The sequence below is a fragment of the Phocoena phocoena genome, chromosome 2 (assembly GCF_963924675.1).
Source record: "Phocoena phocoena chromosome 2, mPhoPho1.1, whole genome shotgun sequence".
NCBI lineage: Eukaryota > Metazoa > Chordata > Mammalia > Artiodactyla > Phocoenidae > Phocoena > Phocoena phocoena.
The window spans coordinates 26,396,251-26,412,441 of record NC_089220.1 but is presented as its reverse complement, the minus strand read 5'-3'; the positions used below and the strand labels follow the sequence as shown (position 1 = coordinate 26,412,441).

General features: G+C 45.2%; 2 protein-coding genes and 1 non-coding gene across 5 annotated transcripts in view; 1 reads left to right on the top strand and 2 right to left on the bottom strand.

The window, feature by feature from the left end:
- Positions 1-4,651, bottom strand: part of TGFB3 (transforming growth factor beta 3) — a 28,331-nt gene extending 23,680 nt beyond the window's left edge. The window contains exon 1 of the mRNA XM_065873035.1: positions 4,227-4,651. The gene's annotated coding sequence lies outside the window, so the exon portion shown is untranslated. The remainder of the gene's footprint in view (positions 1-4,226) is intronic.
- IFT43 (intraflagellar transport 43) overlaps positions 1,532-16,191 on the top strand; it is an 88,307-nt gene continuing 73,647 nt past the window's right edge. For 2 of the 3 annotated variants that reach the window (XM_065873038.1, XM_065873036.1), the window contains exons 1-2: positions 1,535-1,588; positions 4,300-4,392. In XM_065873038.1, the coding sequence (XP_065729110.1) occupies positions 1,535-1,588; positions 4,300-4,392 (147 nt within the window). Of the gene's footprint in view, positions 1,589-4,299; positions 4,393-16,191 lie in introns of all 3 variants that reach the window. The other variant, XM_065873037.1, reaches the window with a different exon arrangement.
- Positions 10,082-10,154, bottom strand: TRNAE-CUC (transfer RNA glutamic acid (anticodon CUC)). Its single transcript has one exon. It is a non-coding gene; the product is annotated as a tRNA-Glu (tRNA).

The window sequence follows — 16,191 nt, the reverse complement described above, 5'->3', positions numbered from 1 at the left end:
AAGACCCCCCCCCAATAAAGCTCTTTATTCTTTGCAGCCTCGATATTGATTATTGTTCAACAGAGATCACAAGAAATGGAATAATCCAAAGATTAATCCCTTCTTCCTCACCTGGTGCCAAGGAAGAAGAGAACAAGGGCTTCACTGGAGCCTATATTTCATCCATCTTGGGTTTTTGATAGTGAATGTTTCTTCAGGTTAAAATCTAACAGGGTATTTTTCTCACTGAGAATCAGAGTTCGTGAGTGAAAGATTTTAGGGGTAATCTCTAAGAGCCACTACAAGGGAGGAAGCGGAGGTCCAGAGAGGGCTCTGCCTGGCTACACAGGTAGTTAGCAGCAGAGCTAGGATGAGGCTTCAACTCTTCTGGCATCCAGGCAGTACCGTTGTTGTCACAGGCATGCTAGCGCGTAGCCCTACCCAGTAAACATGTATGGATAAATGGTTGAACTGAATAACTTACTAGGCATTTAAGAAATCCTGAATTCCTGTTTTAGAGTCATTAATCCCACTTCCAAGTCCTCCCTTTTAAGAGGTAGCCATCTAAGCCTTACCCCAGGCATGGTGTTGGGGACATTGTTCACTTTCAGGGTCATGAGCCCATCTTCTGGGGTCCCGGCTGGGGGTCCTCAGTACTAGGGACTGGTCAGTGGCATTGACGTGGGGATCTTACATGGAGAGTCAATGAAGACTCAACTCGCTTGTCCCATTAGGCTGGGAATTTGGGGGCCGTCTTCCTCTGCTGGCCCAGGAGACTGGCTGGCACCCAGTAACATGCGCCAGAGAAAAATTCTTCAGTAAGATCTGGTGTTAGAAAGCACCCGGCTCTGCTGGACACTCAGGTGATTTTCCTCAAGGCATTGCTCTGCACCTGAGTGTCTTCAGTTGTTGAATAGAGATACGGCTCCTGCTCACTTCATGGGGTCTTGGAGGAATTATTTGTACTTTTGAAAGTCATTAATACACAGGCTTTTGATGTCTTGCTTCAGCGGCTCTGTATTCTTGAAGGCAGAGATTATGTATATTGCACTTTTCATTATAAACCATTTATTGGCACCTGACCCCCCGTGTGCCTGTTTTTTCATCTGTCCATTGGAGACAATACAACTTATCTTGCTTCCCACACAAGTTCGTTATGCCCTTCCCATGAGCTAATAACTGTGAAGGTCCTCTCTACATTGCAAAGAGCTTTACAAATGGAAGGCATCAGAAAAATTACTACTATTACTAGCAGTGCTTTGCACTTGACAACTTATGTATTTGAACAGAGCTACAGATGTAGGCAGTTTCTAAAGACTAAAATTGTTCACTGTCCCACAGGAGCACCCTTATCAGGATTTAATATCTGGATATTTTTTCCAGATGTCAAAAAAGGCAGGATTAGGATAGGTTTGGTTTAAACTGGAGGTTGGCACATAGACTCCAGGAACGATGCGGCGGGCCCTTTAAGTATTGGGATGGAAGGGCGGAGCCGTCGTCAGGGACGCGACTGGGCCTCTGGGTTTCCAGGAAGTGACGTCAGGCGGCCGCAGAGATGGAGGACGTGCTGGACCTAGGCGAGGAGCGGCGTCGCGGCTCGGCCACTTCCGTGAGGACCGACTCGGGGGGCTTGGGGCCAGGAATTAGCGGGTGGGGAGGAGCGACCCCGCCGGCCCCGGCTTCCCTGAGACCCCACGGCCCGGCCTGTCCCTGGCGGCCTGAGCGGGCCGGCTCTGAGCCTTGCGGGGGTGAGGCCGGGGAGGAGGCGGCCTCCCTCGCCCCGCCCCTGAGGCAGCGGTGAGCTCCTAGGCTGCTGGCCTAGGGTTTGCTTTCTTTAAAATCCTCAAAGAGTGGAAAACAGATCCTGCCCCCGCCGGCTTCTGGGACCGGTGGGAAATTTCCCAGCTTCTCTCCGCTTTCTGGAGCTCCCAAGTGCCAACTCCCCTAGAATGGACAGATCTGAGGGCGACTGGAGGGGCCCTGGCCAGAGTCACACTTGCACTCATCCTAGTGCTTTTCCCTTGGGACGTCTCATGGCAGAAGTTGATGTAAAAACCGTACTGTTTTATGCATGGAAGGAAGGAAGGTGTTAGGGAGGTCCTTTCTTGCCACTAATCCCCATGGGGAGGTGGGCGTTACCTCAGTTTTGTAGTTAAGGAAATAAAGATTTATAACGCAGGGGAGTGGCTAGGTGCTCGGGGGACCCAGAGGTCAGAGGGCGTATAAAGCTGTTGCATGGGTTAAAAAAAGTCAACCTCCAGGAACCTCGATTTCCTTATGTCTAGAATGGAGATGTTAATGTCTGCTTCAAGGAGTTGCAGTGAAGATGAAATGAGGCGTGCGTGGAGAGCATTTAACACAGTGGCTGGCATGTGCTAAGTTATTAGAAGAGGTTAGCGACTGTTGCTTCTGAGGCTGTGATTTACCCAAGCTTATATATAAATAAGCTGAGCTAGATTCAAGACCCAAGTTCAGTGTGTGTGTGTGTGTGTGTGTGTGTGTGTTTTAACTCCAACACAGCCTCCTCAAGCCTTTTTACCTTTAAAATTATCAAAGATGACAGTCACTAAAAGATTGGCCCACAGGGCAGGTCTTTAGTTTCTGCTGTGGAATCTCCACATGTTTTGAAGTGCCCTAGTAACATCGGAGATCCTCTAAGTAATTGGAGAGGAGATATGAGCATTGGGAGCAAATTGTCCTACGAAGAAGCAGGTTGCTTGACTGACCAAGGAGAATATTATGTCACCAAGCCTTTCTGATATGTGAGCTTTTTTAGTACCAGGGGATGTGAATGTAGTTATTCATTCATTCTTTCAGCAAATATTTATTGAGCCCCTTCTGTCTGTTAGGCATTGATTGTCCTAGGTGCTCGGGATATACCAGTGAAAAAAACTAAGTCCCTGCCCTCATGGGGCTTACATTTCAGTGGCAGAAGATGAACAATAAACAGACTATAGATTTAAAACATATAAAACCAGGTAGTAAAGTAGGTTTTCTGCCAGTCATTCCTGTGGATTTATACAGGGTCTTCAAAAAGTTTAAAACCTTAAAATACTTGACAATTATTAGAGAAACTGTCTACAAACAGCATATAAAGACAAGATCCTTCAATTTTTGTTTGAGCACAAGTCACTGCATGTAGTATGCCGTATTCAGAAACCCAACGTTATGATAAATGGAAAAGGGCAGCCATAGGTAAAGGAGTGCAGTTGTCTGTCTTGGGAAGAAAAGGAGCTGCTTATGGTCAGATAGACTGTTTCTGTCATCCCTGAAACCTAAATGATTGATTAGAATTTGACATGTAAATACTACATAAGGGTTTTTATGCAGGTATCATGTAACCGCTCTCAGTTTACTGGTGCAGTCAGGTCTTAGAACATCTTAAAGAAATTCCAGCAGGAAATAGTGGAAGGAACTCAGGATTTGAAGGCAGAAGAAGATTTAGCTCTTAGATTTATCTGCCACTTAATTGCTTTCCTGGGTCTCAGTTTCCTTATTTGTAAAATGGCCTGAATCCCAGTCACTGTTACTGAGAAATCAAATGAAGCTACATCAAATGAGATCTAAAAGTGCTTACATTAATGCTGGGTTTTTTTTTTGTTTTTTGAGAAAAATGTAAACATTTCACCACCCACCAGTCTGCCTAAAGAATGTTTTGTGTACGTGCTGGGAGGTGTTTGAGACACAGAGCCTCCACCCCAGCAGGGCTTTGGGAAACACGTGCAGATGGTTCATTTGATGACTCAGAATTTGAAGTGGTCTGATGTCCAAAACTAATGTCTCAAGATTCTTGTAAGATCTTTCCTTTAATGACTGTAAGTGCAAATCCAAGTAGTGTACACGTCAAAGCAAATGCTATCTGTATTTCTCTGGTTTCAGTTACCATGGAATTTCTTTCCCCCCCAAATGCCTTTTGGATAACTATTTTCGTGCCAAGCTACAGCTTTGAAATTAGGCCTTCGTAAAATCCCACATAGGAACATGGGAGCCTTGACCACACTCTTCCTGGGCTATGGCATGAGGTCCCTGCCCCCTCTAGAGGAATTTCTAGCTGCATTTCTTTGGGTAGAAAAGGTCTATGGCCATTAAAAGAAAACACTGTGATCAGTACATGAATTTCCTGCTCTACTGTGTAGAACTGACCATGGGCCCTTTGTTTTAAGGGTTTGGAGCCTTTTCTAAGTATATACTCAAGTTGCTCAAATCCCATCCTCCACCATGTCATCATAAATCCAGTCCTTGCTTACCTTGGCAGGATTGTCTTCCTCATAGTGGCTCAGAGACGTTTGGGTCAGCAATGCCCCTCATCCCTCCTTACAGGGAGCCAAGATGGGGCGCCGAGCTCAGCAGGAGCCAGCTCAAGCGGAGAATCATCTCGCTGGCAAGAATTCCTCTTCGACTCTGACTGCAGAGGTGAGTGTTAAAAAATTCTGAAGAAATGCACTCTAAGACTTAGCAGTTACTCAGTGAGCAAGGATTTGGTATTTCATATTTTTTTCTCCTTCTTCTCTTTAATGTCAGCCTTCCTCCTATCTTGATTTGGGAATTCCCTTGCTCGGCATTTGTCCTATTAGCAAGAAGTGAAAGAGGAACTTTTTTCTTTTGATGCCAGAGTAGTTTCTGTGCATTGCTTTATATTCCCAGTGAAGAAGTTTTGTACGTTAACTGAAGCAAGGGACTGGGAGGTTTCAAAATCCAGCCAAAATCCGGGTTTTTATTCCTGCCGGATAAACGCCAGGGAGGCATGCTGGTGACGTAAAGTGGGATTACACAACTGGACATTTGCTCTTGGTGGTGACCTGCGCTTTCTACAGTTTTCAGGCAGGAAGGGGATCCGTACTGGCCTTACTTTCCTGGAAACTTTTCCAAGTGGCCTGGAATCGTGGGAATTTATCCAGCCTCTTTGCAGAGGGTGGGTAATCTTGATGAGCATTGCTTTTAATGCCAGGGCACTATTTTCAGCGGTTTACTCAGAACTTCTTTTCACCCTCCTCTGCCCATTTGAAAAAACTCTGCCCTTTTCAAGAGCTGGCTTCAGGGTAATCCTCACTGTCAGCTCTTCCTAACTTCTCCAGGCCGACTTAGGGCTGCTACTTCTCAGTTCCCATAGTACCTGTTATAGAACATCTCACATTATGCACTAATTTTCTTTCTATGTGCCTGGCCCACTGGACAGTGAGTTTCTGGGCAACAGGCAACCTGGCTTCTCAGTTGCCCAGCTCATTGGCCTACAGTAGGTTTATAACAGATGAGGGCATCTCTGCTGGGAGGCCTTATGGGCCATGCAGGTGCCCGAGTACAGCATGCTGGGGACAAGATACAGACACATTTGACTTACATATCACATAGGTAGGAATATCCTTCACTCTCATCAGAAATAAGATATCTACCATGTCTTTAAGTGTTCCACATGGACCTTTAGTTTATCTTTCATTTTCTCACTGATTGTAGAAATATGGGTACAGAGAATCATTCCTCCTCTCAGATAACAGCCATGCCAACACAGAAAAGCTGGCGACAATCTTGGCCTCATTGCCTAAAGACGGTAGGGAGAGACTGTGGGGGGATTGTGGAAAAACCAGAGGCCACATGTACCCTCCAAAGGGTAACCACTGTCTAGCCACAGCCAGCTGATGCTGTGGGGAATATAGGTCCAGTACTGCCAGCTCTTCTGATTTTTCCAAGAGATGGCAGTCTAAAATTTTATGTGAAAGCAACACGTTTTTAGAGGTTAGCGACTAATTATAAAATTTAAATCACCATATGGGCTAGATTAGGCCTGAGGGTTGTCAGTTTGTGACTTTGACCATAGCACCTCCATTGTAGAGCTTACTACATTGTGTTCTAATTATTGATGTGCCTGACTCCCTCAGAAGGTGTGAGCTTTTGGAAGGCGACGGTTGTGTTTCACCTTTGTCCGCCTTTGTTTATCGCAGTGCCTGGCACAGAGCAGGCATGCCATTGACACTGCAAAGGGTGAGGGGGTGAAGTACATAGTGTGTGATGAGGGGCTCTTAGAAGCTGAATAAGAGCGTCACAGGGTCAGGGGTGGCAGACTGTGGCACACTGGAGACACAGTTAAGGGGGTATAATGGAGTGAGATAGTGAAAGACGATATACTAGACCCAACCCTGGATCTCAAGGAGCTTGAACTGCAATGGATGGGCAAGCCAATGACTGGATCAGTGGAAGTCTACTCTTGGCCTTTGGAGGATCCGTCCCAACACCAGATCATTAATTCATTTATTTAACAGGTATTTACTGAAGCTTACTGTGTGTCAGGCACCATTTTAGGGGGTTGGCATATTTCAGTGGACAAGAGCCAAATCCCCTGCCGTGATGGAACTTATATTCTCGTGATCACTGGCAGTCACAAAGGCTAATTACAAGCCTACCCAATTGTGAAGGAGGTTATAGCCACCTTGGTGGTGAGGTGAGTGAGTCTGAGATGGGCCGGGATGTCCTAATGGCCTTGAAGCCTCTGTGGCGCCCACACCAAATCAGCTACCAAGCTGGGGTCAGTAGGCCTGGTTCACCTACCTGTCCCCTTCCCCTCGGCTCAAGGGAGAGTCAGTACTGTGAGCACCTAACTCCAAAGTCGCAGACTGTGATGAACCTGTCAGGCTTTCAGCCTTTCTAGAATACCTACTTATTTCTGCAGAGGCATGTACCTTTTTTTTTTTGGCCCCATCTGGTCCTTAGTATTTTTTCTGGGAGATGATGAAAAGTCATTCTGGGGACTACCCTGGTGGCACAGTGGTTAAGAATCCACCTGCCAGTGCAGGGGACACAGGTTCGAGCCCTCCGGGAAGATCCCACATGCCACGGAGCAGCTAAGCCTGTGCGCCACAACTACTGGGCCTGCGCTCTAGAGCCCGCGAACCACAACTACTGAGTCCACGTGCCTAGAGCCCGTGCTCCGCAACAAGAGAAGCCACCGCCATGAGAAGCCCACGTACCGCAGCGAAGAGTAGCCCCCGCTCTCGCAGCTAGAGAAAGCCCGCATGCAGCAGCGAAGACCCAACGCAGCCAAAAACAAATAAATTTATTTTTTAAAAAAAAGAAAGCAAAAAGAAAAGTCATTCTGTTCTTCACCCAGCTGGTGCCTCTGACAGCAAAATGCCAGTCAGAATTCCAGGATTCCTTCTCTCCCTGAATTGATGTTTAAAGCAGCGTGGGCAGCCTCCCCTGGGGCCAGGTGCACCTTGTGCTGTGTGGGCCTTTTTGGCTGTTTCTTTCTAAGATTAGATTCTAAGACTTGTGTGTGTGCGCCCATTTACATTCCAGTTCTGAATGTATTACTTGATATATTTATTTTTGTCCTTTCACTGACTATATTCTAGGATGAAGCTATTCATGAAAACGTAAATACGGTACCTGGGGGCTGTCAGACATACTGGAGTTACTTTAGAGTTTAATGCAAGCAAATGATGATTTTAAAGCGAGCTGGCGGGGTGGGGAGCTCCGTGGAGGAAGCGGAGCAGCTTCCAGGTGTGCTGGAATAGCGGGAAGGCGGGCTTGGCATCTGAAAACCAGGGCTTGAGCGTGGGCTCTGCTAATTGCCTGGGTGTTGAACAACTCCACTAATCTCTCTAATCCTCCATTTCATTATCTGTCAAACAGTGGTAACGATACTACCAAGTTGATGTGAGGATTAAGTGAGATACGTATTTAAAAGCACTTTAGTAAACTGAAAGGCACTGTACAAATGTCCATTCATTCAGTAAGTAGTGAATAAGAGAATATTTGGATGGAGCTTTGCTCTTGTTATTAAAGGGCCGCACAGAAGGAGGATGTGAGCCTGAGTCTCTTGTAGAAGCGATTTGGAAGTCTCTCCAAGAGTTGCTACTCATTTCTCCACAGGCTGACTAGTAGTGATCTGAAGCAGGTTTTGTGCTTCCAGATGCAGCGGGCATTCCTCCTGAAGGGTGGATAAGAGCACAGGCCTTGCGGTTAGACAGCCCTGGGCTGAAATCCTGGCCCTGCCGCATGTTAGCTCTATGGCTCAGCAAGTTACTTAACCTCTTCAAGCCTCAGTTTCCTCATTGATAAAACAGGGTTAGTATTACGTACTTGATAGGGTGGCCAGAAAGAAAAAACAAGGTAACAGGTATAAAGAAAGCCCTTAACCCAGTCTGACCCATAAGTGCTCAGTATATAATTGCTCACCATTATTGTCTCTCCAGAGCTCGGGTGTTCTGTTATTGTGCCTTAACCCTCTCTACGGTTAAAAACTGGTGGCCTTCAGGCTGAATTTCACCTACAACCGTGTCTTCTTTGATCTGTACAAAATTAAACATTTTTTAAAGCTTGGTTGTTATCATTTCTAATTTAGGAAAATTTACGTGGAAGTCCAGATTTGGGGCTCCTCTTTGAAACCGGAAGTTCTGGCACAGCGGGAATGCTGGGCTGGCGTCCCCACATGACAGCAGTTGGCTGCAGCTGAGAACGGTGCTTGCGCACGCTTGGCCTGCCCTGTCCAGCTCACCATTTCTTACTTGAATACACCTGGTCAGATTTACTCACATCTGATCTACCTGGCTCCTGTTTCCATTCAAGTTAAAACTCCTGCTCTTTTAGGATGGATTGATTTTCAGGTATCCTTATCGAATTTGGCTCTATGAATTTGGCTCTATGCATCAGAAACTCAGCCCCAGGGTTTGGAGCAGGCAGGAGTGATTTTTCTCACAGCAAGAAGTCCAGTGGAGGGCAGGGTGGGTGCGGTCACTGGAGAAGGTCCTGCGTTACCCTCACCCCGTCTAGACACCTGCTCTGCCATCTGGAACTTGTAACTTGTTCTCATGGTTGCTGACATGATGGCTGGTTGTTCCCCAGGGATCCAATCTGTATTTTAGGTGAGGAGATGGGGAAGAGTGGAAGACTTCAGGGTTCATGCCAACGAAGTATGTCCCTTCTTATCAGGAAAATGATAGCCAGAGACCTCACCAAGTAGACTTCTAGTTACATGTCATCGGTCAGAACTGGGTCTTAAAGCCACCTAAATGTCAAGGGCTTTCTCAGCTGGGCATGTTGCCACACCCATCACATTGGGGTTTTGGGGTTAAGGAGAAGAGGAATGACTGTTGAGTAGGCAGTTTGCGACTGACATATCAATTAAAAAAAAAAAAAAGAATTTATACAGAGTTTGTTTTTTGTTGTTTTTTTTCTTATAGGCTTGGGTATAAAAGGAAAGAATTATTTTTAGTAGCAAAAAAAATAAAAATAAAAAATCCACATTCCTCTCCCGTCTTCTAATTTGGGGTTGTGTAGAGTTCAGTGAAAATTTGTGTGCCCTCAAGTTCCAAGACATCTGATGCAGTTGCCTGTGTCAAATCTTGCCTGGATCTTTTCCTTCTTCCTGTTTTCTCAGTAACCCCTCGGGGCTTTCTGCCTGGAGGATACCTGTGGCTCAGCCCAGGTAATTAGACTCTTCCTCCCTCTCTGGAAGAAGAGGAGAGGTCTCTTTATTGCTTGGTCAATCTGTAAATTTTCAAATAATTTCAAAGAATTTACCTGCCTAATCATACTGATTAACCCGAAAGATGGACTCTTCCTGTAGTTTCACTAGCTCAGAGTTGATTAGCGTCATGCCTGCTTCTTTCAGGTTGTTGTGAAGGTCAAATTAGGTAATGCACATAAAGGTGCCAGCACACAGGCACCTCTCAAGAAATGGTAACTACTAAGAAAGTTTATGACTGCATCCCTCTGCTTTTTTGTGTGTTTTTTTTTTTTTTTACCGCCTGTTACAAATCAGGCTTGGATCCCTAGATGCATAGTTCAGTTAGCAGTTCAGGTTGGCATTACAATTACGGAGACTTTGGTGCCATGATGAGCATCTTCACATCTGCAGTGAATAACTTTTTCTGGGCAGAGCAGCTCTGAGAATTAAACTGGATTTCTATGCCTGAGCTTTCACCTTCTGTCATTCAAATGATGCTTCTCCTACACAACCTCAAGAAAAGACCTGGACGCTTTCTACCATCAAGTTACACTACCCTACGCTGAAGCTGGGAAAAAGGAATCTCAAGGCAAAACCTCTCAGGACTGGCCTGTTTTTTGTTTTTATTTTTGGGGCTGCCGCACGTGGCTTGTGGGATTTTAATTCCCTGACCAGGGATTGAACCCAGGTCCTCGGCAGTGAGAGAGCAGAGTCCTAACCACTGGACCACCAGGGAATTCCCTGGCCTGTCTTTTGGATGAGCATTTCTCACTTGGGTCTAAAGCAGTTTGTAGCTTAACTTCCATTTTGCAGATTGTCCTTGTAATAATAATAATTATAGCTGACATTGGGACAGTTCCTACCTCTCTGTCAATTACACACACTAGCCTATTTAAGCCCCGTGGTAACTCTTAAAGTAGTTACTGTACTTATCGTCTCATTTTAGCTATGACGACACTGAGACTTCAGGGAGTCGAGTGACTTGTCCACAGTCATTCAGCTGACGTCTGGCTGTACTCCCTGAGACTCCAGACAGACTCTTAAACACCACCTAACTTTTCCTACCTGCTGGGTAGTTAGATGCACAGACCTCCCAGTAGAGAAAGGCTTTTGGCGGGAGCTGAGAGACTTTTGGGTTTTCCTCTTGGAATCCTTTTGGTGAGGGAGTAAGTTCTCACTTGATTATCCTTATTCGTCCACTTGTCTGGAAAAGTGTTTGAGACACAGCTGTTCTCTTTCTCTTCCTCCTCCGCCCCCATCTCTTTGGTGCTCCTCCTAGGACGCAGAACTGACACTCAGCCAGATTCTCTTGCAGGAATCTGAGAAATGCTGCTGGGCTCATGTTCCCAAATTAGGCCAGTTTCCTCATCCCCCAGCAGCTCTACTCAGCTGGAGCTTCCCTGGCACGTTGCATTACGTCTCTTGCCCTCCTCCGCCTGTTCCTGACTGGTCTGCCAACGGGCAGTTATTTTCAGCCCAGCTAGGGTTATCTGCTGACCCTTTTTGGTGACATTTTTCTTCTTTCTCACAAAAATAACTTTCCTAGATTAGTCACATTTTTCAGCCTTTTTCGTAGTCCCTCTCCAATGGGCTGGATTGAATGATGCTTCTGATAACGTCGTAGGAGAGGGATGCGGGGAATCCGACGTGGAACCCGTTGACGAGGAATGCGTTTTCCACACTTCATCTTTAGGTCATGCTCCGTATGCCTCACTTTTGAACTCTCCCTTGGGGTGGGCAGATGTGCATTCCCGACCCATCCCTGGGGCTGGCCACTATGTGGGCGGGAACATCATCCCCGGGGTAGATCATGCGATTGGAAATAGCATCTCAAGATTCTCCTCCAGCGCTTACTCGGTCTCTTTCAGCACTCCAGTACGATGCCTCGTGCCTCCTACTATGTATTACGTGAAAAGCTGGCTTCCTACCAGAAATGTGGTGCTTGAAGATCACTTAAAATTCTCTCCCTCACCTGTGGGGAGGGTTAAGTCAGAACTACATGTAAGAGTTTATTTAGCTCAGTGCTCCCTTAAGTTAGCCACTGTTATTATCTACACAACCTAAGAAGTAGAAACGATGATCATTTTGTCTTTAATCCCAGCTCTGCCAATTCCTCGGTGTATATTCTAGGCAAGTTACTTAACCACTCTGAGCCTGTTGCTCATCTTCTGAATCGAATATTAGTAGTAGCTATCTCCTAGTGTTGCTGGAGGATTAAAAGAATGTACAAAGCTCTTAGGACAGTGCCCGCCAAATGCTAACTATTATTGTCATTATCTGTGTCACATGAGAATTAGAAGGTATTTTCAGTTTATCTTCAATTGCAGTTCTGTTCAAGATACAGAGATATTCTTATTTCATCGAACTAACTGGCTCTTAGGGCAAAGAAACATTTGGATGAGAAATCCTTTTGGTGAGAATTCTTTGTGCCGCTTAAGACCCGTTTTGTATGTCTCCTTGACCAGTTGTTTGCTAATACCTTTTCATCTTCTTTTCAAAACCTAACCCTCTGTCTAGAGATGGGCAGTCTTTCCAAAGAGTGATCCTTAATTGCTGACTTAGCATCATTTTGTTGTTCTGGGGCATATGGGTAGAAAAATGAGGAGGGCAAGGAGTGACCTTGGTGACCTCAGTGACCTTGGAGTAGAAGGTAACATCCATTCATTTCTTCATTCATTTGCTTATGAAACTTGATTGAGAGCTTTCTGTGTGCCAGGCATTGTGCTTGGCACTGGCAGTACAGTGACAAACCAGACATGCTCCCTGTCCTCTCTGAACCTCGATCTGGGGGCTGCAGAGAATTAAGTGCCGGGTGGGGGTGGACACAGAAAGATATGCGAATGCCTTCATCGAGCCCTTTTACTTTTGGGGAAATCTGGAAAGGTTTTCTAGGAAAACATCATGTTTGAGTTGAGACTTGAAGGATGACTAGAAGTTAGCCAAGGGAAGGGTCCAGGATGGGCCAAGGAGGGGAGAATATTCCAAGTAGAGGGATGAGCATATGCCAAGTTTTGGAGGCCAAGGAGAGAGCATGGCACGTGGGATTTGTTAGTGGAGCAGTTGACCATACAGGCGATGGAATAGTGGTCCTCGGTGACTTTTGCAAGCAGTGTGATGTTTTTCAAATATTCAAAAACCAGCCCCCTTGCCTTTTTTGACAAATGAACCATGTGAGACCAACATTTCTTAGATGACACTGAAATAATTGGTAATTTTATGAAGTTTAGACTGTGACCTTTCAATATTTTTCTAGCATTGTCTTTCATTGATGCCTCTTCAGTGCAACCATTACACTTCTCTCTCTATGCATTTATGTTTTCTGGTCAGGAAACCTCTGAGAAGTGCTTGAGTATAGTATTGATGGCTTGGAACTCTTCTGGCTCATCCTTTTTAAGGAGGGGCTTAGTAGATCAGTAGTTTGCAGTGTTCACACTTAATTTATGTCCTAAAAATTCCTCGGTTCCTCTAAGGATAGAGTATGTGTGTGTGTGTGTGTGTGTGTGTGTGTGTGTGTGTGTGTATTAGATCCTGGTAACTCTAGGAGAGAAATCATGGAAGTAATTTTGAATTAGTCATGATCTGATAGGATTTAGAAAATGTCTTTTGATTTCACAAAATAAGAGATTGTCACCCAGATTCTAGTAATTACAAGTGTATGCTAGATGCTTAATATAAGTATGTGTAAATGGATCGATGATACAAGCCCAGTTAGTGCCTGTGATCTATTACTACTGCGTTGCCTCAAGAAAGATGAGAATACCTGTTGTAGTCTTCTCAGTGTTCCTAATTTGCATACACATGATTAACAGCCATAGGTCATACCTGACCCATTTGGTATGGGTCAGATATGGAATCATAGTATTGGAATTTGGTTTGACTTCTTTGGGGGTAAGTAGACTACTGGCTTATATTTAGAAATTTTTTTTTTTGGCATGTGAAAATTTTCATGGTAATGATACTTTTGTTGCAATGAAAATTGACTTATATTCAGGCAAGGTTCCCAGAGCAAAGACTTATCAGAATCTTTGGCTGTAAATAGTATTTTGTTAGGAAAAAAATAAATTGAGAATTAGACAAATGGCTTAAACCACTATAAACTCTCCTGGACTGAGTCAGTTGCCTCATAACTGGTCTCTCCTTTTGTATTATTGCCCTCCTGCAGTCAGCTCTAGTGGTTTTATAGAATACGCATCATTCATTTCACACTCAAAACCCTTTAAAGGACACCCATTGCCCTTAAAACAAAAAATCCCAAATGCTTACTTTGCCCCTTTGTGATTTGGGCCTTCCTATGTATGTCTCCAGCCTCATTCACAGCGGCTACCTTGTGGTAGTCACAGGGAGTCGTTACTTTGCTTGTACAGTTCCCTATTCTGGTTCCTTAGAGTACTGTAATTCCACAGAATAGAACAGAATAGAATATTCCCTGGAATACTTACCCATGCTCTTTGCTGGGCTGACTCCAACTTCTTCTTTGGGTTCAGCTTGAATATCCCTTCTTCTATTTAATGAGAATATTACCTTCTCATTTAACTTAGCTCCCTGCATTGTACTCTGGTAGTGTTTATTTGTTGGTGGTGGTGTTTTCTTTTTCTTTTTTACTTTTTTCCCTGTCACCCCAACCGCGGTTTGTAACTGTATGTCTGTGTAATTATTTGGGTCCATCTCCCTCACTAATTGCACACTCCAGAAGCTCTTGTTTGCTCCCCTGAGCCTGGCACTTTGTAGGTCCTCAGTGAATGAGAACCAGGTGTGGAGCATGCTGTGTTCAACTCAGGGGCAGATTAGCTTGAGGGGCCTGTGGGACCACCATCTGGAGATGCCCGGGAGGCTTTGATGTGTGGGACTCATGCTTTGGACTGGGCTCTGAGCTGGAGCTAAGGGTTTGGGAGCCATTCGTATCGAGGTGGTAAATGAGAGCCCAGCTCTGGAAGGGAGAGTTTGTAGAGAGAGAAGAGGAGAGGCTCTCAGCCAGAATCCGAGGAACCCCCATGTTTAAGGGACACACGGCCAAGGAAGGAGGAGGAGTGGCCGGAGGGGAGAGGGCATCACCAGGCCTCTGTGCTGTCCAGAGCGCAGGTAAGGGACAGTGTCAGGGACTCAGGGGTCAGGAGGGTCCAGGAAGGCGAGACCTTCCCTCTGGAGCAGGGTCTGTCTGATTGAGCAACTAGGGGTCCCTGTATTCACAGGGGAGCAGTCAGAGAAGGGGCCATGTGCACCTGGCACAGGACCGCACAGCAGGCAGGCTGTCAGTAAATATTTGCTGAAGGAATTCAGTGGATAGGTTACGATGCTCGTGTACTCACCACCAAATGTAAAGGGCCTCCCTGTCTCCTTCCCAGGTCTCTTTCTTCCTTTTCCTCTGTTCTTGAGCCTTCCTCTGTTTCTCATTTTTTCCCTCCTCTTTCTCTTTTTCCCGTATCTCTTCCTGTTTTTTATTCTTCACCAGCGATAACAGAGGACTCCATCCCCCATACTCCTTTTTGCCCATCCATTCCTATATATTTTTATTGATGTATTTAAAAGTAGAATTTTATTCCTTCATTTATTTATTCACTTATTTATCCTACATTTAATATAATATACACTTTCCAATGCAAAAATGAATAAGATAACTTGGTATTCTAGTTATATCGACCCATACACTTAGACCAAAAAATTATAATAGTTAAGTGGCATCAGAGAGTGGGAGCACAGAAGGAGCAACCAACCCTGCCTGGGGCTTAGGGATGGCATCCCGAAGGAGGTGACCCTTGAGGTGGGTTGCAGTGAACGAGGAGGGATTTGCCAGTAAGAGGGAAGGGCAGCGGAAAAGCCTGTTCTAAGGCATGCGTCGTTAAGGGGCCTGGTGTTTCCAGGGCGCAGTGAACAACTTAGTGTCTTAGGAATGAAGGCCTTGCATTCCAAGTGGAGGAGTTTGGATTTATTTTATATGTTGTAGGGATTCCACAAAGATTTTAAAGCAGGGAAAATGTTATTGACTTTGTTTTCTAGGAAAGTGAATCTGGCAGCTCTGTGGAGGATAGTCTAGAGGGCGAGAACTTGTTGGCAGGGAGACCAGTGGGAGGCGGTTGGAGCATCTCCTCCTGAGATGATGAGCCATGAACCAGGCAGTGTTCCCAAACTTCAGGCATTCCCAGACCGTTTTTACAGTTTCGGGTATCCACATACCACTCGCATTAGAGTTAACGATTTTCTTTAAATCACCTCCCTTTTTATCCTTAAATGCGTTTATTTTTGAAAAGAAACTACAGTTTTTGATAGTTATGTTTTCCCCAGTACACATTAAAATACACATATGGCTATTTTTAAGAGGCATTTCCATGTACCACCTCCAGTCACCTTGCTTACACCAGTGGCGTGTGTACCTCACTTTGGGAAACGATAAATAAAGCCTGGCAGAGAGGTGAAGAGGAGAGGGCAGTGCCCTGAGACGTTTTTCAGGGAAGATGGGTAAGAGGTAGTAACAGATGGACTGTTGGAAGTAGGAGAGAAGGAATGTCTGGAGTTGACTACATTTGTAGCCGAAAAGGCTGAATGGATAATGATATTTCTGAGACTGAGAACTTAAAGAGTCGCAGCAGTGCGGGGACCAAGAAGAGATGATTGTTTCAATTTTGGGCATGTTGAATGTGAGTTGCCTTCAGGATTTTCAAAGAGATCTGTTGAGTAAACAGTTGAAAATTTGGTCTGGAGCTTAAGAGAGAAAGTTGGAAACGAGTGTTAACAGATGTGGGAGTTACCAGCCTATATCATATAATCTGGGGTCTCTA